Below are 27,927 nucleotides of genomic sequence, written 5' to 3' on the forward strand. Positions count from 1 at the left end.
TAGAGAACCTCCGAGTGGCCCCACCACAAGATGGCGGGACCCAGTTATCTTTAAAATCTTGTCACTTTATCCAATAAAGCGACAACTACAACCGAATTCAACCTCTCACTAGTACTACGTACTAAAACTGCTGATTCAATCATTATTTCCTCCGAATCCATTGTATCACTGGAGAAGATTAAGGTTGTTCTAGGGTTTCTTGTTCTTCAATGGTGGAAATAGGGAAGATAGTGTTGGATACAGGATGGTTAGCTGCTCGATCAACAGATGTAGAAATCAATGGAGTAGAGTTGACTACTACTCACCCTCCTACTCAACCTGAATCTCCTTGGATGGAAGCTGTTGTTCCCGGAACGTAATGTTTCCTTATTCCTTTATTTTCCTTTTTGGTTTATACAAAATAATGGCCCTTTTCTTTTAAGTTTTAGCCAATGTGTGGGGAGTGTAGTGAATGTGGTGATGGGTAGTGTTCTTTTTGTTAGATTTGAAATGGGAAAGCTTGAATTCAAGACTAAATTGTTAAAATAAAATGTTCTTTTTTTTGGGATTCTGCATTTTCTCCACAGTAATAATACTTGTAGGCAAGTTGGAATTTGATATTGAGAAGTTTAATTAGTAAAGAGTGTACAACCAACTGATTTTTTTTTTTAAAATTGTAATTATTATCATGTTCATCAGTGTTGTTGTTTTGTTATTTTGATGATAATTTTAGGATGATTCTTATGGTTTGAACTATTGATTTGGTTATGTTACTTTAGTATGTCTCTGTAGTTTATAAAAGATACAATCTTTTGTGATGAAATGACTTGATTCTCATTTTTATTTGGTCATCAATGAATCCTGGTATTCGCCGCTAGGAAGGATTTTGGAATATGTAGTTTAAACTTCATAAGCCCCATTTGGTAGCTTCCGTCGGGATTTTAAGTTGGTGAAAGATGGAGAGTTGATTAAAAAAATCAGATTTGATATTTTCTTAAATTGCCTGATATAAAGTTTAAAATCAAGCATTCTGGAGATTATGTTTTCTGTTGTTATATCTTCATTTTGTAACTCAAATTGCAGTGTTTTGGGAACTCTGGTAAAGAACAAGCTTGTTCCTGATCCTTTCTATGGGCTGGAGAATGAATCAATTATTGATATTGCTGATTCGGGGAGGGAACACTATACTTTCTGGTTTTTCACCACATTTGACTGTAAGCCGGTATGTCTCACAAAAATACCTGATCTGTTTCACTTGCCTTGGGTGCCTCATTTACTCATAAGAGTTTACGCTTCTCATGTGGAAAGTTTTCCACATTGAATAGCTCGAGCATAGTTATTTAGTCAACTGAATGAATGTTACAATCTGTTCATTTTCCTAGCTGCTTTTGCAACTATTCCCTGTGTTTGTTGCTACAAATGAGTGATTGATTAAATTTGTTTCAGTCAAATAATCAACACGTGGATCTTAATTTTCGGGCTATTAACTATTCTGCTGAAGTCTATCTGAATGGGCACAAGGAGGTGCTCCCAAAGGGAATGTTTAGGAGGCATTCTATTGATATTACTGGCATTCTGCATCCGGATGGTCAGAATCTGCTGGCTGTGCTTGTTTACCCTCCTGATCATCCAGGGCGAATTCCTCCTCAGGGTGGTCAAGGTGGCGATCACGAGGTATTATTCAAATTTAAACTTAAGTGTGGAAATCATGTTGGAAAGTATTTATTATTGTCTTTTGAAGGCACAAACTTAAGCCTGTACTTTCTGTAATCTGGGAGAGAGAATTAGTAAAGTTCGTAAATTAATTTCTAGATTTACTGTATTCCTGTCTCCTGACTTTATGTGAAGGTATTGTCAACTTTTGGTTGTGTTTCTTTGACAGTTGTGTTATTTACAATAAAATTGTTTCAACAAGAATGTGTTCGTGTTCACTGATTGCCTATTTCACAATAGATCAATATTGCAAATACAAGCTTCTCTATATTGTGCGGCATGGTCACTAAATCTCTCTTCTGCATGTCTTAGATTGGGAAAGATGTTGCTGCACAATATGTCGAAGGTTGGGATTGGATGACTCCAATAAGGTGAAGACAGCTTACTGTTTCTGAGCCAGTTTTTGCATCGATTTCTTCTGTGTAACACTTCTCTTTTGACTTTTAGAATTGCCATATGATCATATTTAAAAGTATCTCACTTGGCTGAAACATCGGTAATGAGAATTTAACCTGTATTTTTACATGCATAATCTCAACTCTGCATATGTGAGTTTCGCAAAACATAGCCATCCCAAGCTCATATAAAGGAGAAGGAATGCGGTAGGTTGAGGTCTGCATCCCTTGAAGTGGACTTGAATTGCGTAGAATGCATATAGAGGATAATTTGGTCTTGAGGCATAGTTGGTGGATTGATATTTTTACATATATGTTTGTTTCTGTTAAAGGAAAATATTGTTGATGTGGGAAAACATTCCGTCTACAAGCATTATACCAAAAAGAAGAGAAACCTTCCCAAGATGTTTAACATATATAATGTCATCGATTTAAAAGTTTGTGGCTTGGATATTTTATTATGCTGTAAACTTGATGTGTCTGAACTGTGCCTGCTGGATAATCTCAAATCTTAAGAAATGCCAAATCTTTGTATTGAGATCAGATTCAAGTAACCTGAGGCTATCCCTTCTGCTCCTCAGAAAAGTACATTAACCAATTGAATAGTGCACTATTTACTTGTTTGTCTTTCTAAATTTCTGGTCAGAGGTTTATGGGTGATGGGCTCTTCATTCGGCAACTAGTAAATGAAAGATTCATATAAATCACTTGCATATAAGTTGTAGTTTCCAGGCCCACAAAAAAAATCATGTTTTATGAAGTCAACGAGGAGAAATTTTGCTGTAAATAATAAGCAATCATTTTGTCATCTTATAAGTTAATTCAGTAAATATCAAGTCGACAACTCATATATTAATGTTTTGCATAGTCGGAAAAGACTGTTACTTGGAAAATGCAAACATACTGTTCCTCCAATTTTCTTGGATCTGTTTAGATAAATTCACAACACCATATTGCCAAGTGCAGTTTTTCTAAAACAAAATAAAGCAGGACTCTCTCACCTTAAATGTTAAACCGCTGTATGATATTCATTATTACAGGGATAGGAACACTGGCATCTGGGATGAGGTTTCCACTACTGTTACAGGGGTAAGATTTCAATCAAAATCTTATACTAGATCATGAATGTTTAGTCCGCTTCTTTGAACAATCATAGGAAATTCTTATAGTTTCTATTGTGACCTTTGTTTTCCAGACTTGTGTATCTTTTTTAACCACAAAACTGCTGGCAACTATTCGTTTTTTTACGATTTTGGGTGTTAGTGGTCAACTTTTCTTTTCCTTTATATTTTTTTTTCTTTTTGAATTTTGTTATGTGATGTTGTGGTGCGGCTTTCACAATTCATCAAGAAAGCCAATGAGTTCATAGCCCTGAGCTTTTATGTGCTGAGTTTTTCTTTTTGTGGTTAATATATAGTTCCTGATTCAGATTAAATATCAATTCTGGTGCAGCCAGTGAAAATAATAGATCCCCACTTGGCCTCAACGTTTTTTGATGGCTACAAGAGGGTATATTTACACTCTACGATAGAGTTGGTCAACAAAAGTGCCTGGGTAGCTGACTGTTCGCTGAACATCCAAGTGTCAACTGAACTTGAAGAAAATACTTTCTTAATTGAGCATCTTGAGACACAACATGTGTCTATCTCTCCAGGTGCCAGCATTCATTATACATTTCCTCAGGTTAGTTTCTTGTTTCTCTCTCTCTCCTTTTCTTTTACCTTTTTTTTTTCCTTTGCTTCTGTTAAGAAATGTACCTTGAGATTAACTCAACCTAGAAGCTAGCTCATTAGGGGAGGATTGCCCAAGTCCATATAAGGAGATAACCAACCCATTTCCCGACCAATGTGGGACTCAGGACTCTAACCCACTCTTAAACAACATCCCCTCCCCCCCCCCCACCCCACCCCACCCACAAAATCCAATGCCCATACCTGCCTACTGGAGCTTGGAAAATATAACATGGGCAAGGACGGATCTGGCCCTTGGCCTAACTCAACCCAAAAGCTAACTTATGAGGGGAAGATTCCGCAATTGCATATAAGGAGACAACAAGTCCATCCCCTAACCAATGTGGCACTTTAATCTACTCTAGCAGATTCTAATAATAACACTAATACAGTTTTTTCTACTTCCTTTTCATAAATTAATCAAAAAAACTTGTGGGAGATCTTAATTCTAATGTCACATATGTGGCTTCCCACAGGCTAAAAAACATACTGTAGTCTCTCAAGCTTGTAGACAAAGTCACTATTAAATGGCCTAATTGGGTCTATAGTTGAGAAGACCTTGAGTAGCAGATGGAATAGTACACTCCTTTGTTAGAGACTTAGAGTACTACTTTAAAAGAAATTTCCAGATTATATTGGCATATTTATAAAATTCCAAGTAAAGGTCACACACCATTTGACTTTAGGCTACTGGAGGTTTTCCTTGGTGATTTAATAATATTAATAACCCAAGTGTGGTGGCAGGTGTGAAGGTTTCTGTTGCTGAGTTTCAATGTACCTCTTATAATTCTGCCATTTGAATAAAGCAGAGATCTGTACAATACTGAGAGAAGGTGCTTGAGCGCTTGAGGTGGTAATCCGAGAATTTGTTATGCTTTATCTTAGTTTACCAGTTAAAAATGTCTAATGTTCAATGAGGATGTTGGTTTCACCTAAATTGTCCAACTTCGCAAGTTTTCCTCGTGTTTCCGTTCTGAGAACATTGACTTTTTATTTACTCTTTCAATTTGGTGAACAATGGTGCAATGAAATAGGACAACAAATTGCTTCATGAAAAAATATTCTGTTGGGATGTTTGATCCTGTTCATGTACTGAATTGGCACTTTGTCCTCTGGATGCTCTAAATCGAGTATTATATATGAAGTTCCTTACTTTTGTTGTTTTTTATGTTTCCCTTTTCTGGATGTGTCTATTCCATCTCTGTTATTGAGTTTTTGTAAAATCTGTCAAGTCTTTGCTTTGAAAATCTATCTTCTATGTTGCACTGCTCGGCAGCCTATCTCCAGTTGATTGTTGTCTAAGTGGGTTAAATCTTTCCGTTGCAGCTTTATTTCTACAAACCCAATTTATGGTGGCCTAACGGAATGGGAAAGCAACATCTTTACAATGTTGATATTACTGTTGATGTGCAAGGTTATGGAGAGTCGGATACATGGAGTCACCATTTTGGATTTCGCAAAATTGAGAGTCATATAGATAGTGCTACAGGTGGAAGGTGAAAATCTAACTTTGAAATCTCCTCTCCCTTTGTCTTCTCCAGAGTAATAGTAGGTTGTCTCGTGAGTTGATATAATGATGTAAATTTGGCTTTGTTTTCTTACCAGGTTGTTTAAGGTAAATGGACAACCAATATTCATCCGTGGGGGTAATTGGATCCTCTCAGATGGATTATTGCGGCTTTCAAAGGAAAGATACAAGACAGATATCAGATTCCATGCTGATATGAACTTCAACATGATGCGTTGTTGGGGTGGGGGACTGGCTGAGAGACCTGAGTTTTATCATTATTGTGACTTATATGGTCTACTGGTAAGAACTCACCTCTTACCCGACGCTCTCTGTGTTTGTGGTTCTGGCTATGTTATTTACGTGTTGGTGTGCTATGGTTTGCATGGGCGTGTTCTAATTTGTGTATTTGAAAAGGTGACTTCTTGATTGCAGAACCAGATGCCATTGTTTTAAGGATTACGTTATTGATGCGAAGGTAATCACTGTAAAGTGTATACTGGTGGTATATAAAAGGTAGAAAATCTAGACAAGATATTGGATTTTTCACAGATATCATCCAATTGGGCATATTAACTGAAATGTCATAGGTGGACCAAAATGTTACAATTATTGCCATAGAACTCCCCCATATTTTCATTGTTCTCCTGAATAGAATCTGATCACTCATTAAACCCCCTTTCGAATTTCTTGTTGTCTAAACTTTTAAGTTGTAGAGCATTCCTCCTTACCCTGCTTTGTATGCCTGTGCGGCTGTCCTTTGAATTTCCTGAGCATGTGGGTTGAAAGTAAAACAGAAGCCAACTTGCTGTTCGCTTCCAAAGGGTTCGGAGAAAAAAATCTCTAGGTGGTTTTGTTGGCAATTAATGTGGTTTTTCTTTAGTGATGGTGATTTTTGCAATATCAGTAGTGAATATCCATATATCTTGCTAGGCAGATGAAGCATTGATTTATTCACTTGGCTCTTTAGAGCAGAAGCATTGATTGGTCTTTATGTACAGAGTATATACACAATCTGATTTCCTTAGAAGTCTTGCACTGATCGTGTCACGACCCGGATTTCCCACCATCGGGATCGTGATGGCCTAACTCTAGAATGCTAAGCAAGCCAACAGATAAAGATCTAACACGCTAATCACTATTCAAAACAGTAAATAACAATAATCTAAACCAAGACAAAATAAGAAGTGCGGAAATTTATAATAGACCAAACACTATTACACGCCTACCCAAAATCTGGTGTCACAATCCGAACTTCTAAGAGTTACTACAAATACTGGTTTAAAGAAAATATGTTCTCGAATTAAAAGAAAACAGGAAAGCTAGGGTAAATGGAAGGGGACTCCAGGGTCTGCGAACGCTGGCGGATCTACCTTGGGTCTCCTGATGGACTAAAGGCAGCAATCCAACTCTGATCAACGAGGTCCGGTACCGAAATTTGCACAGAAAGTGCAGAGTGCAGTATCAGTACAACCGACCCCATGTACTGGTAAGTGCCGAGGCTAGGACACGACAATAACATGAACCTGTGGAGTTAAATCATATACGAGAAAATAACAACAAACGGAAATTGAACGGATAATAATGGGAAAGGGGGAAAACATGTTGAGGGGAAATATCAAGTCCTGAAAATAGTACACTAAAGAAACGCAGTGAATATCATGCTTTGCACCAACAGAAGTAATAATATGGCAAACATGTGCACGACATCACCCTTCGTGCTTTTACTCTCGTCCTTACCATAAGAAACAATAGAAACGGCACGACATCACCTTTCGTGCATTAACTCTCTCATAACATGGCACGACATCACCTTTCCTGCATTAACTCTCTCATAACATGACACGACATCACCCTTCGTGCATTAACACTCTCAGAATATGGCACGCATCACCCTTCGTGCATTACACTCACAGAATATGGCACGACATCACCCTTCGTGCATTATCACTCACTCAGAAAACATTGCACGACATTACCCTTCGTGCCTTACACTCTTCCTCACCCAAACAACAGAACAATAACAACTCGGCAAGGGAATTATCAATAACCAACCTCGTTTTAATATTTAACTTCATAATATGAATCTCAATTTGAGGCAATACTCAACCAATATCAAATTCCAGGAAAATATGATAACATTTGTTTAACATGAAGAATAACCAGTTTAAGCATGAGCAATACGAATAAAGAATACAATAGTCACAAGGATAAGACTCACTCGCATACTATGACCCGACAATAACGTATAGGTACTCGTCACCTCACCTATACGTCGTACTCAACAACCAAACACATAGCAAATACGGCGACAATACCTAATCCCTCAAGCTAAGGTTAGCCACAATACTTACCTCGATTCCACGGCCGAACTCAAGCCTCAAACACCGCTTTTCCCTTAGTGTCCACCTCCGAACCACCCGTATCTAGTTATAATTAACTTAATAATATCAATTATCGCTAAAGAAATCAATTCCAATGCATCGTTACAAGTTTCCCAACATTTTCCCCAAAAAGTCAAAAACCGACCCGAGCCCGCTTGGTTAAAACTCGAGGTTCCGACCAAAACCCATTCACCCATTCACCCACGAGCCCAAATATGTAATTAGTTTCGGAATCCGACCCCAAATCGAGGTCTAAATTCCAATTATACAACAATCCCTAATTCTATCCAAACCCCCAATTTCCACCATGAAAACCCTAGATTTTTGGTTGAAAATTGATGAAATGCAATGGGTAATTGAAAGAAAGTAGTTTAGAATTATTTACCAACACTTTGGGGAAGAACTTGTCTCTTGAAAATCGCCTCTATGCCTTCTAGTTTTTTGAAAATATGAAATAATGGCCCATTCCCGTTTCTGCTTCTGTTTTAAGTGCTGGGCGACAGTGTTCATTGCGATCGCGTGAGCACTGTCGCGTTCGCGAAGAGCAGCCTCCTAAGGACATACGCGATCGCGGGAAAGGCTACGCATTCACGAAGGTTTATCCCGCCCTACCTTCGCGTTAGCGATACGGGGCTCGCGTTCGCATAGGGTTTCCCCAGGTCCCCTGACCAGCCCTTCTAAAGCTATGCGTTCGTGGTCGACCGGTCGCGTTCGCGTAGAGCAATTCCTCTCAATGCTCCGCGTTCGCGACCCTGGTCTCGCGTTCGCGTAGAGTGAAGTCCTCCCCCTGCCCATTATTCCCTTCGCGATCGCGAAGCACAATGCAACAGACACCAGATACAACACTCTCACACCAGATTTTCTGAGTCTAAAACATCCCGTAGCCTACCCGAAACTCATCCGAGCCTTCGGGGCTCCAAACCAAACATGCACACAAGTCTTAAAAACATCATACGAATTTGGTCGCGCGATTAAATCGCCAAAATAACACCTAGAACTACGAATTTAGCATCAAATTGCATGAAATTTTCAAGAAAGCTCAATAGTTCTATTTTCTCGACCAAAGGTTCGAATCACATCAAATCAGTCCCATTTTTCACCAAATTTCACAGACATGACTTAAATTTCATATTAAACCTATACCTGGCTCTAGAACCAAAATACGGGCCCGATACCAACAAGATCGACTATTAACCATTTTCACAAAACCATTATAATTTCAATTTAACAATTTTCATCAAAAATTCATTTCTCGGGCTAGGGACCTCGGAATTCGATTCCGAGCATACACCCAAGTCCCATATTTTACTACGGACCCTCTGGAACCGTCAAAATATGAGTCCGGGTTCGTTCACTCAAAATGTTGACCGAAGTCAACTAAAATTACTTTTAAAGGCAAAAATTATTATTTTCTCAAATTTTTCACATAAAGGTTTTCCGGAAATGCGCTCGAACTATGCAAATTGAGGAGATGTAAGATGAGGTTTTGAAGGCCTCGGAACCCCGAATTGGGTTTTAAAACACGAGATGACCTTTTGGGTCATCACATTCTCCACCTCTAAAACAACCGTTCGTCCTCGAACGGACATAGAAAAGTGCCTGAGCTAGGGAAAAGATGGGGATATCTGCTCCGCATATCGGACTCGGACTCCTAAGTAGCTGCCTCGACAGGCTGACTTCTCCACTGCACACGAACCGAAGGATAACTCTTCGACCTCAACTGACGAACGTGCCGGTCTAGAATAGCTACCGGCTCCTCATCGTAGGTCAAATCCTTGTCCAACTGGACAATGCTGAAATCTAACACATGGGATGGATTGCCATGATACTTCCGAAGCATGGACACATGAAACACTGGATGTATCGCTGATAAGCCTGGTGGCAACATAAGTCTGTAAGCCACCTCTCCCACTCGATCAAGAATCTCAAAAAGCCCGATGAACTAGGGCTTAACGTGCCCTTTTCCCCAAGCCGCATCACACCCTTCATGGGTGGCACTCGAAGCAACACTCTCTCTCCGACCATGAATGCCACATCTCGAACCTTATGATCAACATAACTTTTTTGCCTGGACTGAGCTGTACGTAGTCTATCCTGAATGATCTTAACCTTATCCAAGGTATCCTGCACTAAGTCTCTGCCTAGTAACCGAGCCTCCCCCGGCTCAAACCATCCAACCGGCGATCGACACCGTCTACCATACAACGCCTCATAGGGAGCCATTTGGATGCTCGACTGATAACTGTTGTTGTAGGCAAACTCCGCTAACAACAAGAACTAATCCCAAGAACCTCCAAAGTCAATAACACAGGCGCGGAGCATATCCTCCAAAATTTGAATGGTACGCTCGGACCGTCCGTCCGTCTGAGGATGAAATGTTGTGCTCAACTCGACCCGCGTACCTAACTCACGCAGTACTGCCCTCCAGAAATGCGAGGTAAACTGCGTACCTCAGTCAGAAATGATAGACACGGGCACACCATGAAGACGAACGATCTCACGGATGTAAATCTCCCAACCGCTCCGAAGAATAGGAAACTGCCACAGGAATAAACTGCGCCGACTTGGTCAGCCTATCCACAATAACCCATACTACATCGAACTTCCTCCGAGTCCGTGGGAGTCCAACAACAAAGTCCATAGTGATACGCTCCCACTTCCACTCAGGTATCTCAATCTTCTGAAGCAAACCACCAGGTCTCTGATGCTCGTACTACATATGCAACAATATCCTTCTTCATCCTCCTCTACCAATAATGCTGTCGCAAGTCCTGATACATCTTAGCGGCGCCCGGATGAATACAATACCGGGAACTGGGAGCCTCCTCTAGAATCAACTCACGAAGTTCATCCACATTAGGCACGCAAACACGACCCTGCATCCTCAAAACTCCATCATCTCCAACTGTAACCTACTTGGCATCTCCGTGCCGCACTGTGTCCCTAAGGACAAGCAAATGAGGATCATCATATTGCCGCTCCCTGATACGTTCAAACAAGGAAGACCGAGCGACTGTACAAGCTAGAACACGGCCGGGCTCAGAAACATCCAATCTCACGAACTGATTGACCAAAGCCTGAACATCTAAAGCAAGCGGTCTCTCATCGACTGGAATATACGCGAGACTGCCCATACTAGCTGACTTCCTACTCAAAGCATCGGCCACTACGTTGGCCTTCCCGAGATGATACAAGATGGTGATATCATAGTCTTTCAATAGTTCCAACCACCTCCTCTGCCTCAAATTGAGCTCCCTCTACTTGAACAAATGCTGCAAACTCTTATGATCCGTGAACACCTCACACGACACGCCATATAGATAATGCCTCCAAATTTTCAGTACGTGAACAATGACTGCTAGCTCTAAGTCATGAACTGGATAATTCTTCTCGTGAATCTTCAACTGTCGCGAGGCATACGCAATAACCTTGCCACCCTGCATCAATACCGCACCAAGTCCAATACGAGATGCGTTACAATACACTGTATAGGGCCCTGAACCTGTGGGCAGCACTAACACCAGCGTCGTAGTCAAAACAGTCTTGAGCTTGTGAAAGCTCGCCTCACACTCGACCGGCCACCTGAACGGGGCACCCTTCTGTGTCAACCTAGTCATCGGGGCTGCTATAGATGAAAACCCCTCCACAAACTGACGGTATTAACCTGCCAAGCCCAAGAAACTCCGGATTTTTGTAGCTGATGTGGGTCTAGGCCTGTCTTTGACTGCCCAATCTTTTTAGGATCCACCTTAATACCCTTTGCTGATACAACGTGACCCAAGAATGCAACCGAACTCAACCAAAACTCACATTTCGAAAACTTAACATATAACTGGCTGTCTCTCAGAGTCTGAAGAACGATCCGAAAATGCTGCTCATGCTCCTCTCGACTGCGGGAGTAGATCAAGATATCATCAATAAAAACAATCATGAAAGAATCCAAATAGGGCTTGAACACTCGGTTCATCAAATCCATGAACGCTGCTAGGGCATTTGTCAACCCAAATGACATCACTAAAAACTCATAATGCCCATCCCGAGTCCGAAAAGCTGTCTTAGGGACATCAGACGCCCTAATCCTCAACTGATAATAGCCAGAACCCAAATCGATCTTTGAAAACACCTTGGCATCCTGAAGCTGGTCAAATAAGTAATCAATCCTTGGCAATGGATACTTGTTCTTGATTGTGACTTTGTTCAACTATCGATAATCTATGCACATCCTCATCGATCCATCCTTTTTATTTACAAATAACACTAGCGCACCCCAATGCGAGACACTAGGCCTAATGAAGCCCTTATCAAGCAAGTCTTGCAACTGCTCCTTCAATTCTTTCAACTCTGGTGGGGCCATTCGGTATGGCGGAATAGAAATGGGCTGAGTGCCCGGAGCCAAATCAATGCAAAAGTCAATATCCCTATTGGGTGGCATCCCGGGCAGGTCTGCAGGAAATACCTCTGGAAATTCACGAACAACTGATACGGAATCCATGGAAGGAACCTCCGCACTGGAATCACGAACATAAGCCAAATAAGCCAAACACCCCTTCTCGACCATGCGCCGAGCCTTCACATAAGAAATAACCCTACTGGTAGAATGACCAGGAGTCCCTCTCCACTCCAATCGAGGCAACCCCGGCAAGGCTAAGGTTGGTCTTGGCGTGACAGTTCAATATAGCATGATAAGGTGACCGCCAATCCATCCCCAAAATGGCATCAAAATCAACTATATTGAGAAGTAGGAGATCCACACTCGTCTCAAGACCCCCAATAATAACCACACACGAGCGATAGACACGCTCTACAACAATAGAATCACCCACCGGTGTGGACACATATACAAGAGCACTCAAGGATTCACAAGGCACAACCAAATACGAAGCAAAGTAAGATGACACATAGGAGTATGTAGACCCTGGATCAATTAGAACTGAAGTATCTCTACTGCAAATTGAAACCGTACCTGTGATAACGGCATCGGGTGCCTCAGGCTTAGGCCTGGCTGGGAAAGCATAATATCGGGGCTGGGCCCCACCACTCTAAACTATATCCCTGGGACGGCCTCCTGCTGGCTGGCCTCCACCTCTAATACCTCGACCTCCACCTCTAGCTATCTGACCCCTACCTCTACCTGGCTGGGCGGGTGGTGGAACCCCCGGTGCCGGGACCATGCCACGAGAACCTTGATGCTAAGAACTGCTCGATACTCGAGGGCAATCCCTGGCAATGAGCCTCGGATCGCCACGAGTATAACAAGACCTCGGCTGCTGAGATTGCTTACCCTGAAACTAACCCTGACGGCCTAGGTAACCACTCTGAAAACTCAGGAGCGGAGGTGCACTGATAGGAGCTGGTGGTGCACTGTAAGGTAGTTGATCAGAATATATGAGAGCCAGGACCACCTGAAGCACCGTGAGAAGCCTGAAGTGCTGAATGAAACGGCCTGGGAGGATGGCCTCTACCAAAAGAATCCCTGCCTCCAGACGAGGCACCACTGACCCTACCAGAATGACGAGGACTCTTGTCAGACCCCTGACCACTCCCCTGAGCTAAAATTATCTCAACTTGCCTGGCCACATTGGCCGCATCCTGGAAAGAAATCTCGCTCCCTGTCTCTTTAGCCATCTGCAATCTGATAGGCTGAGTGAGTCCCTCAATAAACCTCCTCATCCTCTCTATCTCGGTGGGGAGTATAAGAAGAGCATGACGGGCCAAATCAACAAACCTAGTCTCGTACTGAGTGACAGTCATAGAACCCTGCTGAAGATGCTCGAATCGCCTACGATAGTCCTCTCTCTGAGTAACAGAAAGGAACTTTTCGAGAAATAGCTGAGAGAACTGGTCCCAAGTCAAAGGCAGGCGACCAACTGGTCTAGTCAACACAAAATCATTCCACCATCTCTTGGCGGACCCTATCATCTGGAATATAGCAAAGTCGACCCCATTGGTCTCCACTATCCCCATGTTCTGCAACACCTCATGATAGCGGTCAAGATAATCCTATGGGTCCTTATAAGCTGCCCCACTGTAATGAATCGGAAAAAGCTTGGTGAACTTGTCCAACCTCAACAAAGCCTCAGAAGACATGACTGATCCACCAGCGGCCTGTGCTGCAGTAGCTGGCTGAACTACTCCAACTGGCTGAGCTGCCGGAGTCTGAAACTGAGGAGTCATCTACTCCGGAGTGTGGGTAGCGGGAGTCTGGGCTCCTTCCCTAGCCTGAGAGACGGCTGGTGCTACAGGAAATGTGCCAGTCTGAGCTATGCTCTCCATAAGGCCCTCTAGACGGACCAAAGCATCCTAAAGTACCAGGGTAGCTATGAACCCCTCCGGGACCTGAGCTGGTCATGCTGGAACCAATGTTATAAATAGCGCCCGCCTCAGCGCTAATAGCGTGAGGCGAGACGAGGCAAGGCAGTGTCGCTACATGGCAACTGTTGCGTTGCGTTTCAAAATAGCGGTCGCTTCAAGGTGTGTTGCGTGAGGCAACACTGTAGCGAGTAGCGGCTGTAGCGTTGCTATTTTAAAAAAGAAAAAGAAAAAGGGCAAAACTTAAAATAATAGGTCGCGATTAGGGCTTGAGTTCAGAGCTTCTTCAACTTCAAACAAAAAACAACAAGAAAAGGCCGGAACTTGCGATTAGGGCTCGAACAAAACAACTTCTTCAACTTCTTCATTTCTTCCCAGTGCCATCTTCTTCTTCATCAAGCTTCTGCCATTGAAAGACCAGGTATAAGCATGAGCTCTGAGTTTCCTTGCTTTCTTCTTCTTTCTTCTCTCTTCTTTCTTCTTTCTCCTTCTTCTTCTCTTCTTCTTCCTTCTTCTTTTTTCCTCTCTTTTTTGACGAAAAGAGCAGAAACAGTGGTCTGTTTTTGTGCTCTAATTTTCGAGCAAAATACAGAGGTTCTTCACTTCCTCTTTCTTCTTCTCTTAATTTTTTTTTTGGCTCTGTTTTGGCAACAGAGGCTGCTTTGAGGCCCTTTTTTTCAGAAACAGAGGCTGTTTTGAGGCCCTTTTTTTGGCTCTGTTTGCCTTTTTTTCAATTATTAACTTATAGTCTTATATAGTAGAATTAATTGCATATTGACTTGATAATTTTTGTCTATAAAACAACGTTGAAATGGCATCATCCGATAATACTAAACGAGATATAGCTTGGAATTATGCTATACAAGGCTCGTCAAGATTCGCAATTAATTGTGTGTTTTGTCAAAAAACATATAATGGTGGGATAACTCGTCACAAGCAATATTTGATAGGTGGATTTAAAAATGTAATACAATGTCCCCTTTGTCCGCCCGGGGTTAGGGAGGAAGTAAAATCGTTTGTTGAAAAGAAAAATATGGCAAAAACTCAAATGAATTATGAAGCATCGGTGAATCTAATTGATGAAGATGATGAGATGGATGAAGAAGGTGAAATGGGACCTCCCCCCCTAAAACTCAGTGTTTTTGAGAGCGCGAAGCGCAAAAAAGCGACAAGGGCTCGCCTCGCTTCAAAAGCGAAGCGCAAAGCGAAGCGCATGCTTTATTAAAGTGAAGCGCAATTCTTAAAAAACATAATGTAAAATTATAAATAATCAAAAACTTCAATTTAAATACTTAAAAGTAGGTACTAGGTACCAGCAAATCATCCACAAACCTTCCACAAACCATAGGACAAGTAAAATCAAAGCTACTAAATTACTAGAATCAACATCTTATTCTTCTACTCTTCTTCTTCTTCTTCAAGATTGTCAAAATCTTGAATTCCTCTATTATCTTCATATTGCTCGTCATCTTCTTCTTCCCCCTCCTCTTCATGATCACTTTCATCTTCATCAATTAGGGATAGGGATCGACTTGTAGTAGCCACACTTTTTCCCTTCCTAATAGAGCTTGAACTTGGAGTATATCTCCTTAAACCATAAGGATCTTCCCCAACTCCACTACCAACCGCAACATCACCCCAAGTGAAATCGGAGTCGCCTTCAAATACTTCTTCATCTTCACAATTTTCGGGGACTCCGGTTAGCCACTCATTAGCCTCATCAATATTGTCCAAAAGAATTGGATCAATTATATTGCGGTGGTTGTAGCGTCGTCTCAATGCTCTATTGTATTTTATGAACACTAGATTATGGAGGCGCTTCAAGGTTAGTCGATTCATTTTCTTTGTATGAATCTGCAAAAAAGATGTGTCAACTAATTAGTAGGAGTTTGGACAATTGAGATATAATTTACTTTATCTCAAAATACGAAATAATTCTTTTTATTTCTCACGTGTTCAAAAACACTCCAGTTCCTTTCACATCCGGATGAGCTACAAGTTAAGCTTAGAACTTTGATGGCGAAAGCCTGTAGCTCCGGAGTCTCTACACCATATTGGTCCCACCATTTAACTATAGAAGTTAAAAAAATGTTCAAGAGTTAATAAGTATAAAGAATACATTGAAGTTAGAGCTATAAAATATAGAAACACTTGGTCACCTGGCGACTTCGTCGTTCTTTGTTTAATAGCAAGTCGGAGCTTAAAAAGTCCTTCAGCTGCCTTGTAAATAGCAAGCTGATCTACTATCTTTTCTTGCAAGTCTTCATCTGGGTTCAACTTGATAACAACCTGATGGAATCCTGTCCACACTTCTTTAGCCAATGAATTTTTCTCATGCTGCTCATAAAAGATTGATGGGTTCAGAATAAGTCCAGCTGCATGCAAAGGTCTATGAAGTTGCTCATCCCATCTTGCATCAATGATCTGAAAGACCTTTGCATATTTCTGCTCATCACTGAATGATGCTTGAATAGCCTCCTTGGCCCTATCTATAGCTTCATAGAGGTAGCCCATTGATGGTTTTTGCTCCCCATCCACCAAACGGAGTACTTTAACCAAAGGGCCACCAATTTTAAGAGCATGAAGGACATTATTCCAAAAAGAATAAGAAAGAATAATGCGTGCAACCTCTTTCCCCGCACTTTCCTTTGCAAATTTACTCTTGCTCCATTCCTCTGAAGTGACCATCTTTCTCAAATTGTTTTTTTAACAGTGGATACTATGCAAAGTCAAGAAAGCAGTGGCGAACCTTGTCTTGCCCGGTTTCACCAAATTTTTTTGCATGGTGAATCTTCTCATCATATTCAATAACAAGGGCCGCTGAGAAATATAAGGATGTAACATAACGCCCTGGCCAAAAACTGTAGAGAAGGGTTTTTCCCTGAAAATGTCCCCGAACATCAAGTTGATACAATGAGCCGCACATGGAGTCCAATAGACATTCTTGTACGCTCCTTCAATCATGCCACCTGCTTTCTTATTTTCACTTGCATTATCAGTGACCACTTGAACAACTTTGCTTGGACCAATCTTTTCGATGGTATTCTGAAACAAGGTGAACATTTTGATGTGGTCGGTGGATGAGTCACTAGCATCAATGGACTCAAGAAACAAGCTTCCCCGGGGAGAATTCACCAACACATTAATAATCATTTTCCCCGTTCTTGCCGTCCACTTATCCATCATAATGGAACAGCCGTACTTGTTCCATACAACTTTATGCTCCTCAACAATTTTATTAGTCTCCTCCACTTCCTTATTTAGATAAGGACCTCTTATTTCATGGTAAGTGGGAGGCTTCATTCCAGGTCCGTATTGACCAACGACCTCAATAAAGTCTCCAAAAGTGTCATAGTTGACACAATTGAAGGGGAGCCCAACATCATAGACCCATCGTGCAAAAGCTCTAACCGCACGTCCCTCAAAATGTCTTTAGCAATTTTTTGTACATCTTTTCCACCGCCCAACATTATATATATATTATTATATATAATAATAATATATATAGTAATTAATTATATAAACTGAAAAAAACATTTAAAAAATCATATAAACTAAAAATAATACATATATATAATTAATTTTATATGCTGAAATATAATAACGCAGAAGCAGAAGCAGCAGAAGAAGCAGAAACAGACGCAGAAAAAGAAGCAACAGAAGCAGAAGAAGAAGCAGCAGAAGCAGAAGCAAAAGAAAAATAAGCAGAAGCAGAAGAAGCAGAAGAAGAAGCAGCAGAAGCAGAAGCAGAAAAAGACGCAGAAAAAGAAGCAACAGAAGCAGAAGAAGAAGCAGCAGAAGAAGCAGAAGCAGAAGCAAAAGAAAAAAAAGCAGAAGAAGCAGAAGAAGCAGAAGAAGCAGAAGAAAAATAAGAAAGGAGAAGAAGAAATGAAGAAGAAAAGAGAAAGAAATTACCTGGACTGGAGAAGCAGTGGTCGAGCTTGAGCTTGAGAGAGAAGGGGTCAACCCTAGGCCTTTGTCGATGTCTCTGTTTTGACGGGAGAAGCAGTGGTCTGTTGTGACTATTTAGGGGTCTTTTTTGTATAATTAAAAAACAGACCCCAAGTTTTTTTTTTTATAAAAAAGGGCCAGTGCGCTTTTGTAAAAAAAGCGATCGCTTCGTCGATTTGCTCGCTTCGTCGCTTCAGCTAGTGAAGCGCGCGCTTTTCAAGATCACATTGCTTCGAGCAGCCAGAAGCGATACACTGTCGCTTCGCGCTTTAAGCGACGAAGCGATCGCTTTTCTAAACACTGCTAAAACTCATAAGATAAATCCAAATACTTCTAATGGGTCATCCACGGCACGTACGGTGACAAAAGGTCCTCTCAATCTTTATTTCTCGGCAAAACAACAAGAAAGGGGAAAAGGTGAAGAAGTTTCAGGTTTAGAAGGCAAGAAGATTTTGAGGGATCGCGCCGTCAGTGCCTTTGCATCATGGATGTACGATGCAGGGCTTCCTTTCAACTGTGTCAACTATAAAACTTTTGATAAATTCATTTTGGCCGTAGGACAATATGGCCTAGGAATGAAGCCTCCTAGCTATCATGAAGTTAGAGTAACTCATCTTAAAAAGGAGGTGAAGAAGATAGACCAAATTATTGAGGAGCATAAAGTGGAATGGAACAAGTTTGGATGTTCCATTATGATGGATAAATGGACAGCACAGAATGGAAAAATGATCATAAATGTGTTGATGAACTCTCCAAGTAAGGCTGTATTGTGGCCCGGGCCTGGCCCGGGACCGGCCCAGGACCGAGGGCCTAACGGGCCGGTTCAACCGGGCCTGGGCTCTAGTGGTGCAAAAGCCTGTGGTGGGCCGGTTCAAGACAATTAGCCCGTGAGCCCGGGACCATTAAGACCGGCCCAGGACCGCGGGCCTGGGCCGGTTCAACCGGGCCCAACGGGCTCCAAAGGCTAATTTTTATACCAACGGTCAAATTTTTAAAATCTAGCCGTTGGCCTTCAAAATTTATCCGTTGGCCACTTTAAAAAATAGCCATTTGGCCCCCAAACTTTGCTTTAACCCCAAACTTTTTATAATTACACTTTTTCCCAATTCTCAACTATAAATACCCCCCTATTCTTTCATTTTTACTCACAAATTCATCAATCTCTCTCTAATTTTCTTCTATAATTGCTTACTTTATTATTGCAATTTCGTGAAAAATTGTGAAGATTGAAGTATTCAAGTCTTCAACGATATTCAATTTTCAAGAAGTTATTCGTCACACATATATATAAGGTAATATATATTACATAAGGCAATATATAATTATATATACGCATAATACACCCTTATATATACATACTATATATACTATATATATTTATATAGCTATATATAAGCAATTTATACTAGTATATACATATATAGTTTACAAGAAAGTGCCTTAGATAAAAAAAATTATAAAAAATAGCCTATATATATATATGTGTGTGTATGTATGTATATATATATATATATATATATATATATACACACATATATATATAAAGCAATATATATATCTCTAATACATATAAACTATATATATATATATATCTAATACATATAAACTATATATATACATACATACATATATATAAGGCAATATATATTACATAAGGCAATATATAATTATATATACACATAATTCACCCTTATATATACATACTATATATACTATATATATTTATATAGCTATATATAAGCAATTTATACTAGTATATACATATATAGTTTACAAGAAAATGCCTTAGATAAAAAAAATAAAAAAAATAGCCCGAAACGAAAAAAGCCCATTAGGCCCGTTTAGGCCCGCGGCCCCGACCCATTTAGCTTGGGACCATGTGGGCTTAGGACCGCCGTGGGCCGGTTCCACACATTGGGACTATTTGGCCCAGGACCGCCTCAGCCCGGCCCGCCTCAAGCCCAGGCCCGTTTGGCCCGGCCCGTTTAGGCCCGGGCCCGGACCACAATACAACATTATCTCCAAGAGGGAGTGTTTTTCTTGAATCTCATGATGCTAGCAACTCTTCTACGGATGGAAACAAAATGTACAGCTTGTTTAGAAATACTATTGATAAAATTGGAAAGGAAAATGTTGTACAAATTATTACAGATAATGCTAGTGAGAATGTTAGTGCGGGGAAGATGATGGAAGCTATCTATCCAAACATTTATTGGACTCCATAATCCATATGCTGTCCATTGTATCAACTTGATGTTTGGTGACATATTCAAGGAAAACCCATATGCTCAAGTAACTTTAATATAGTTATCTTTAAAGCCTTTAACTTTATCTATACTTATGTCCTATCCTATTAAGTATTAACTATAAAATTGTTATTGTTCCTTTTACAGTTTTCACTAAGGCCGTAAAGGTATATGCTTACATCAGTCAGAGGCCGTTGTTGTTGAATTTGATGAGGAAATTCACAAATGAAAGAAATTTGGTGAGACCGGCCAAGACTAGATTTGCAACGGCTTTCTTAACTTTGCATAGTTTTTACTTGCAAAAGAAAAATTTGAGAAGGCTAGTTCTTTCGACTGAATGGAAAGATAATAAATATGCAAAGGAAGCTGCGGGGAAAGAAACTGCCAAAGTTCTTATTGCTCTATCATTCTTGAATGATGTCGTTCGTGCTCTTAAAGTTGGTGGTCCTTTGATTAGGGTGCTTCGTATGGTGGATGGGGAGAAAAAACCACCAATGGGCTATCTTTATGAAGCTATGGATAGAGCCAAAGAGAGTATTGTAGCGTCATTTGATGGAAATGTTAGGAAATATGAGAAAGTTTTTGAGATAATTGATACCAGGTGGAACAATCAACTCCATCGACCTTTGCATGCAGCAGGCCATCTTCTGAACCCGGGATTATTTTACAACACTAGAGATGAAACTTTGGATTAAGAGGTGTGGATTAGATACCATGCATGTTTTGAGAAGTTGATCCCTAATTCAGCGACGATAGATCTAATAGGGGAGGAGTTTGGTAAGTACTCACAAGCAGAGGACCTATTTGGTTTACCGACTGCCATTAGAGCTAGAGACAAAAGGTGTAACTAACTTTAATATAGATATCCTTATAACTTTAATTTAATTTATGTGATTTATACTTATTATCTTTTAAAATATTTTTCTATAGTTGAATGGTGGAAGCAATTTGGACATCAAACTCCAAACTTGCAAAAGTTTGCCATCAAAATATTAAGCCTAACTTGTAGTGCATCTAGATGCGAGAGAAATTGGTGTGTATTTGAGCATGTAAGAAGTAGATTTATTATATTAATATATTCTATATTGTATTATTATTAGTATTTATTAATTAATTTAAATAACTTATGCGCAGATTCACTCCAAGAAAAGGAATAGGCTTGAGCTATCGCGTCTCCATGATCTAGTGTATATTAAATACAATAGAACATTGAGGCGACGTTACGAAGCTCGCGATACCGTTGATCCAATTATGTTGGACAACATTGACGAGGCAAATGAATGGTTAACTAGAGCCCCCCAAAATCGTGAAGATGAACTAGTGTATGAAGGAGATGATCTTGATTGGGGTACTGTTTCTATGGCCGTTGGAGTTGAGGAGAATATCTATGGACTTAGAGCGAGTTCTTCAAGTTATAAGGCAAAGGGCGTAGCAAGTTCAAGCCGGTCCCTAATTGATGAAGAGTCCGAGGATGAAGAAGATGATAGCCAATATAATGTTAACATTCATGAAGTTGTAGAATTTGAAAATCTTGAAGAAGAATAGATGTTGCTTGTTTTAGAGTTTAGACTATTAGTCTTTAATTTATGAATTTACTATGAGTTTATGACTATCTATTGAGTCTTTAATTGTTGAATGATATATTTATTAATATATTATTGTCATTGAGTTTTTAGTTATATGTATATAATATTTTATGTTTTTGTATAAATTGTCGCTTTACATCAAAAAGGTGAGCGCTTCGCTTTGTGCCTCTCGCCTTAGTGAAGCGGGCCTCGTCGCTATTTGTCGCCGCACGCTATCCAAAACATTGGCTAGAACGGCCTGGGCTGGAGCCTCTTCATCAAACTCTACCTGAGGCTCTGCCGCTGGTGCTGCTCAAGCTCAGGGCCCCGGCCTCTGGCACGTCCTCGTCCTCTGCCCCTCGTAGGAGCTGCTGCTGGGGCTTGGGCTGCTGGTCAGCCGATAAAGCGGTACGTGTTCTCGCCATCTGCGAAAGAACAAGAGTAGAAAGTCCAATTAGCATTGAGAAATCAAATCGCACGAAAGAGAAGAATGGAAGTGAAGTTATTCCTAAACTCTGTAGCCTCTGGGAGATAAGCACATACGTCTCTGTACCGATCCCTCAGATTCTATCTAACTTGTTCGTGAATTGTGAGACCTAGGCAACCTAGTGCTCTGATACCAACTTGTCACGACTCGGATTTCCCAGCATCGGCATCGTGATGACGTGTAACTCTTAGAATGCTAGGCAAACCAACAGATAAAGATCTAACATGCTAATCACTATTCAAAACAGTAAATAACTATAATCTAAACCAAAACAAAATAAGAAGTGCGGAAATTTATAATAGACCAAACACTATTACACGACTACCCAAAATCTGGTATCACAATCCACGAACTTCTAAGAGATACTACAAATATTGGTAAAGAAAATGCATCTGTTCTCGAATTAAAAGAAAACAGGAAAGCTAAGGTAAATGGAAGGGGACTCCAGGGTCTGCGAACGCCGACAATTCTACCTTGGTCTCCTGATGGACTGAAGGCAGCAACCCAACTCTGATCAACGAGGTCCGGTACCGAAATCTGCACAGAAAGTGCAGAGTGCAGTATCAGTACAACCGATCCCATGTACTGGTAAGTGCCGAGCCTAACATCGGCGAAGTAGTGACGAGGCTAAGACACGACAATAACATGAACCTGTGCAGTTAAATCATATACGAGAAAATAACAACAAACGGAAATTTAACAGATAATAATGGGAAGGGGGAAAACATGCTGAGGGGAAATATCAAGTCCTGAAAATAGTACAGTAAAGAAACGCAGTGAATATCATGCTTTGCACCAATGGAAGTAATAACATGGCAAACATGTGCACGACATCACCCTTCGTGCTTTTACTCTCGTCCTTACCATAAGAAACAATAGAAACGGCACGACATCACCCTCGTGCATTAACTCTCTCATAACATGGCACAACATCACCCTTCGTGCATTAACACTCTCAGAATATGGCACACATCACCCTTCGTACATTAACACTCACAGAATATGGCACGACATCACCCTTCATGCATTATCACTCACTTACAAAACATTGCACGACATCACCCTTCGTGCCTTACACTCTTCCTCTCCTAAAAAACAGAACAATAACAACCCGGCAAGGGAATTATCAATAACCAACCTCGTTTCAATATTTAATTCACAATATGAATCTCAACTTGAGTCAATACTCAACCTATATCAAATTCCAGGAAAACATGATAAGATTTGTTTAACATGAAGAATAACCAGTTTAAGCATGAACAATACGAATAAAGAATACAACAGTCACAAAGATAAGACTCACTCGCATACTATGACCCAACAACAACGTATAGGTACTCGTTACCTCACCTATACGTCGTACTCAACAACCAAACACATAGCAAATAAGGCGACAATACCTAATCCCTCAAGCTAAGGTTAGCCACAATACATACCTCGATTCCACGGCCGAACTCAAGCCTCAAACATAGCTTTTTTCTTAGTTTTCACCTCCGAACCATCCGTATCTAGTCATAATTAACTTAATAATATCAATTATCGCTAAAGAAATCAATTCCAATGCACCATTACAAGTTTCCCAATATTTTTCCCAAAAAGTAAAAAATCGACCTCGAGCCCGCTTGGTGAAAACTCGAGGTTCCGACTAAAATCCATTCACCCATTGATCTACGAGCCCAAATATGTAATTAGTTTCAGAATCCGACCCCAAATCGAGGTCTAAATTCCAATTATGCAAAAATTCGTAATTCTACCCAAACCCCCAATTTCCATCATGAAAACCCTAGATTTTTAGTTGAAAATTGATGAAATGCACTGGATAATTGAAAGAAAGTAGTTTAGAATCATTTACCAACACTTTGGGGAAGAACTTGTCTTTTGAAAATCGCCTCTATGCCTTCTAGTTTTTTGAAAAAATATGAAATAATGGCCCATTCCCGTTTCTCCTTTTGTTTTAAGTGTTGGGCGACAGTGCTCATCGCGATTGCGTGAGCACTATCGCGTTCACGAAGAGCAGCCTCCTAAGGACTTACGTGATCGCGGGAAAGGCTACGCATTCGCGAAGGTTTAGCCCGCCCTACCTTCGCGTTCGCGATACGGGGCTCGCGTTCGCATAGGATTTCCCCAGGTCCCCTGACCAACCCTCCTAAAGCTACGCGTTCGCGGTCGACCGGTCGCGTTAGCGGAGAGCAATTCCCCCCAATGCTCCGCGTTCGCGGCCCGGTTCTCGCTTTCGCATAGAATGAAGTCCTCCCCCAGCCCAGTTTCCCCTTCGCGATCGCGAGAGTGACTACGCGATTGTGAAGCACAATGCAACAGACACTAAATACAACACTCTCACACCAGATTTTCTAAGTCCAAAACATCCCACAGCCTACCCCAAACTCACCCGAGCCCTCAGGGCTCCAAACCAAACATGCACACAAGTCTTAAAACATCATACGTTGCTCGCTCAGTCAAATCGCTAAAATAACGCCTAGAACTACGAATTTAGCATGAAATTGCATGAAATTTTCAAGAAAGTTCAATAGTTCTATTTTCTCGACCAAACGTCCGAATCACGTCAAATCAGTCCCATTTCTCACCAAATTTTACAGACATGACTTAACTACCATATTAAACCTGTACCGGACTCCGTAACCAAAATACGGGCCCGATACCAACAAGATCGACTATTAACCATTTTCACAAAACCATTATAATTTCAGTTTAACAATTTTCATCAAGAATTCATTTCTCGGGCTAGGGACCTCGGAATTGGAATTCGGGCATACGCCCAAGTCCCATATTTTACTACGGACCCTACGGGACCGTCAAAACACGAGTCCGGGTCCGTTCACTCAAAATGTTGACCGAAGTCAACTAAAATCACTTTTAAAGACAAAAATTATTATTTTCTCAAATTTTTCACATAAAGGCTTTCCGGAAATGCGCCCGGACTGCGCACGCAAATCGAGGAGAAGTATGATGAGGGTTTGAAGGCCTCGGAACCCCGAATTGGGTTCTAAACACGAGATGACCTTTTGGGTCATCACAGATTGCTTGCTTTTAATATATAAACTTGCTACGTTTATTCAGTGTGATGAATTCCTTGCAAAGTGGATAGAATACACAAAATTGGTATCTGCTTCAAATACCCTTTAAAACGTTATAACTGGAGTTACTCGGATATAAAGTATCCTCCTATAGAATAGGAACAAAAGAGGATGATAATATGAAATCTCATTATTTTGCAGGTTTGGCAAGAGTTCTGGATTACTGGAGACTGTGATGGACGAGGTGACCCTGTGTCAAACCCAAATGGCCCACTTGACCATGAATTGTTCTTGCTTTGTGCAAGGGATACCATTAAGCTTTTGAGGAACCATCCTAGTCTTGCCTTGTGGGTTGGGGGAAATGAACAAGTTCCACCACCTGACATCAATGCTGCTTTGAAGAATGATCTACAACTCCATCCATATTTTATGAAGTCAAACGACAGTGACACCTCGGCAATTACTCCCGTTTTGAAGGACCCAAGTCAATATCTAGATGGTACTAGAGTTTATATTCAGGGGTCTATGTGGGATGGGTTCGCAGATGGAAAAGGGGACTTCACTGATGGTCCTTATGAAATTCAGAACCCTGAGGACTTCTTCAAGCATGACTACTACAAATATGGCTTTAACCCAGAGGTCGGTAACGTGGGGATGCCAGTAGCAGCTACTATTAGAGCAACTATGCCTCCCGAAGGATGGCAAATTCCTTTGTTCAAAAAATTATCAAATGGCTACATTGAAGAAGTCCCTAATCCCATATGGAATTACCATAAATACATTCCATATTCCAAACCAGGAAAGGTTCATGACCAGATATTATCATACGGGACGCCGAAAGATCTGGATGATTTTTGTCTCAAGGTGAGTGAAATGTTCCACTGATGTGCATATTCGCTCTCATTAATTCTCTTTTATTGTTTCTGCATTTGACGTGTTCTATAAATCTTATCAGGCACAGCTTGTTAACTATGTTCAGTACAGAGCTCTTTTAGAAGGCTGGACTTCCCAAATGTGGAGCAAATATACAGGTGTTTTGATATGGAAAACTCAAAACCCATGGACTGGTCTAAGAGGCCAGTTTTATGATCATCTCCACGACCAAACAGCAGGATTCTACGGTTGCCGCTCTGCGGCAGAACCAATTCATGTTCAGCTTAATCTGGCTAAATATTCTATAGAGGTAATCATTTGCCTAGCACTGTTAGGATAAATCTGATAATTTGGCTTCAAATAGAAGTGGATATACTTGAGCTTTAATAATAAACTTGAATTTTAGTAGGCTAGACCTGAACTTTACCTTAAAAAAAAACAAAAAGAATTCAGAACCTGAACTATGTGGCATTGTTCAGACTTTTTCTTTGGAACTATTCCTTCTGCTTATTTCTTCAGACGGGGAAAGAAATCTAATAGTTATTATTTCTTCCACATCCATTATGTATTACCAGACTTAAATGTGCAACGTTTGCACCAAAAAATGGAAAATGGAGGAATTTTACTGTTTTCATGATTATTTTTCTAACTGTCTACAGGTTGTGAACACTACGTCAGAGGAACTTTCTAACGTTGCTATAGAAGCCTCAGTTTGGGATTTGGAAGGCGAATGTCCATACTATAAAACCTCTGAAAAACTTACTGTGCCACCCAAAAAAACTCTATCTACGTTTGAGATGAAGTATCCTAAGTCAAAGAATCCAAAGCCAGTTTACTTTCTTCTTCTCAAACTCTATGATGTGTCCGATTATCGCATATACTCTAGGAACTTTTACTGGTTGCACCTTTCCGGTGGTGATTACAAGCTGTTGGAACCATTCAGGGAGAAAAGACCACCCCTCAAGATAACTTCGCTAACCTTTATAAAAGGATCGACCTATGAAATGCACATGCATATCCAGAACACATCAAAGAAGCCAGATTCTAACACTCCACTGTATAGAAATAACTTCATCAGAAGAAATGGTAGCTGTGATGAATCGGATTCATCAGAACCTTTTCACCTTTTGGATGGGGAGAAACATGAAATCAATTTGTACGAGAAGATTAGGAGGAACCTTTCAAGGGAGCACAGCAAGGCGAAGGTTTCTGAAGTTAATGGAACAGAAAAAGGAGTTGCTTTCTTTCTTCATTTCTCTGTTCATGCGTCAAAGAAGGAGCACAAGAAAGGTGAAGACACACGTATCCTTCCTGTTCATTACTCCGACAACTATTTCTCACTGGTACCAGGTGAAGTGATGACAGTAACCATTTCCTTTGAGGTACCTCCCGGTGTCACTCCACGGGTCACACTGCATGGCTGGAACCACCACAGTGGGCATACCATTCCTTAAGCCAATCATCTCGCCACCCAAGTAGGGAAGTTGTAAAATTGTAGTAGTTCATGTCATCTTTAGTGCTAGATGTCACAGTGTTTTCAAGTAGAACGCCCTAAGTCATTTGAAGCAAGACGCAACACTCTTTTGGTGCCTTGTTCAGTTCACCCTTTTAACACTGTAAAACAGGTGGTTCCGAGGATACGAGTCTGGAAATAAGAGCTCTAGTGCTTGTAGAAAACAGTTCTGCTATGTAGTGTAGGAGTTCTGACATTCATGCCATTTTAATCAATAAAATTGTTGTAACTTCCATTTAA

At 40.7% G+C, this 27,927-nt stretch overlaps 2 protein-coding genes across 2 annotated transcripts; one reads left to right on the forward strand and one right to left on the reverse strand.

The window, feature by feature from the left end:
• On the forward strand, nt 1-27,927 carry LOC104218593 (mannosylglycoprotein endo-beta-mannosidase). Its single transcript, XM_009769123.2, has 11 exons — nt 1-355; nt 1,063-1,201; nt 1,426-1,653; nt 2,005-2,063; nt 3,128-3,176; nt 3,540-3,770; nt 5,144-5,313; nt 5,423-5,627; nt 25,503-26,165; nt 26,257-26,484; nt 26,834-27,927. Exons 1-11 carry the CDS (start codon nt 210-212, stop codon nt 27,626-27,628), a joined length of 2,913 nt encoding a protein of 970 aa, XP_009767425.1. The 5' UTR covers nt 1-209; the 3' UTR covers nt 27,629-27,927.
• Nucleotides 15,860-16,961, reverse strand: LOC138886557 (uncharacterized). Its single transcript, XM_070168475.1, has 2 exons — nt 15,970-16,961; nt 15,860-15,871 (listed from the first exon to the last, which is right to left on the reverse strand). The coding sequence occupies exon 1, from the start codon at nt 16,703-16,705 to the stop codon at nt 16,085-16,087; it is 621 nt and encodes a 206-aa protein (XP_070024576.1). The 5' UTR covers nt 16,706-16,961; the 3' UTR covers nt 15,860-15,871; nt 15,970-16,084.

This window comes from Nicotiana sylvestris, chromosome 1 (assembly GCF_000393655.2).
Source record: "Nicotiana sylvestris chromosome 1, ASM39365v2, whole genome shotgun sequence".
In the NCBI taxonomy this organism is placed as follows: Eukaryota; Viridiplantae; Streptophyta; class Magnoliopsida; order Solanales; family Solanaceae; genus Nicotiana; species Nicotiana sylvestris.

Bases quoted from the DNA above. Each gene is read 5' to 3' on its own strand.
- LOC104218593 (XM_009769123.2), top strand. From the start codon at position 210: ATGGTGGAAATAGGGAAGATAGTGTTGGATACAGGATGGTTAGCTGCT. The intron at 3,771-5,143 runs GTTAGTTTCTTG...TTTCCGTTGCAG, and splicing joins TTCATTATACATTTCCTCAG to CTTTATTTCTACAAACCCAA. The intron at 5,628-25,502 runs GTAAGAACTCAC...ATTATTTTGCAG, and splicing joins GTGACTTATATGGTCTACTG to GTTTGGCAAGAGTTCTGGAT.
- LOC138886557 (XM_070168475.1), bottom strand. From the start codon at position 16,705: ATGGTCACTTCAGAGGAATGGAGCAAGAGTAAATTTGCAAAGGAAAGT.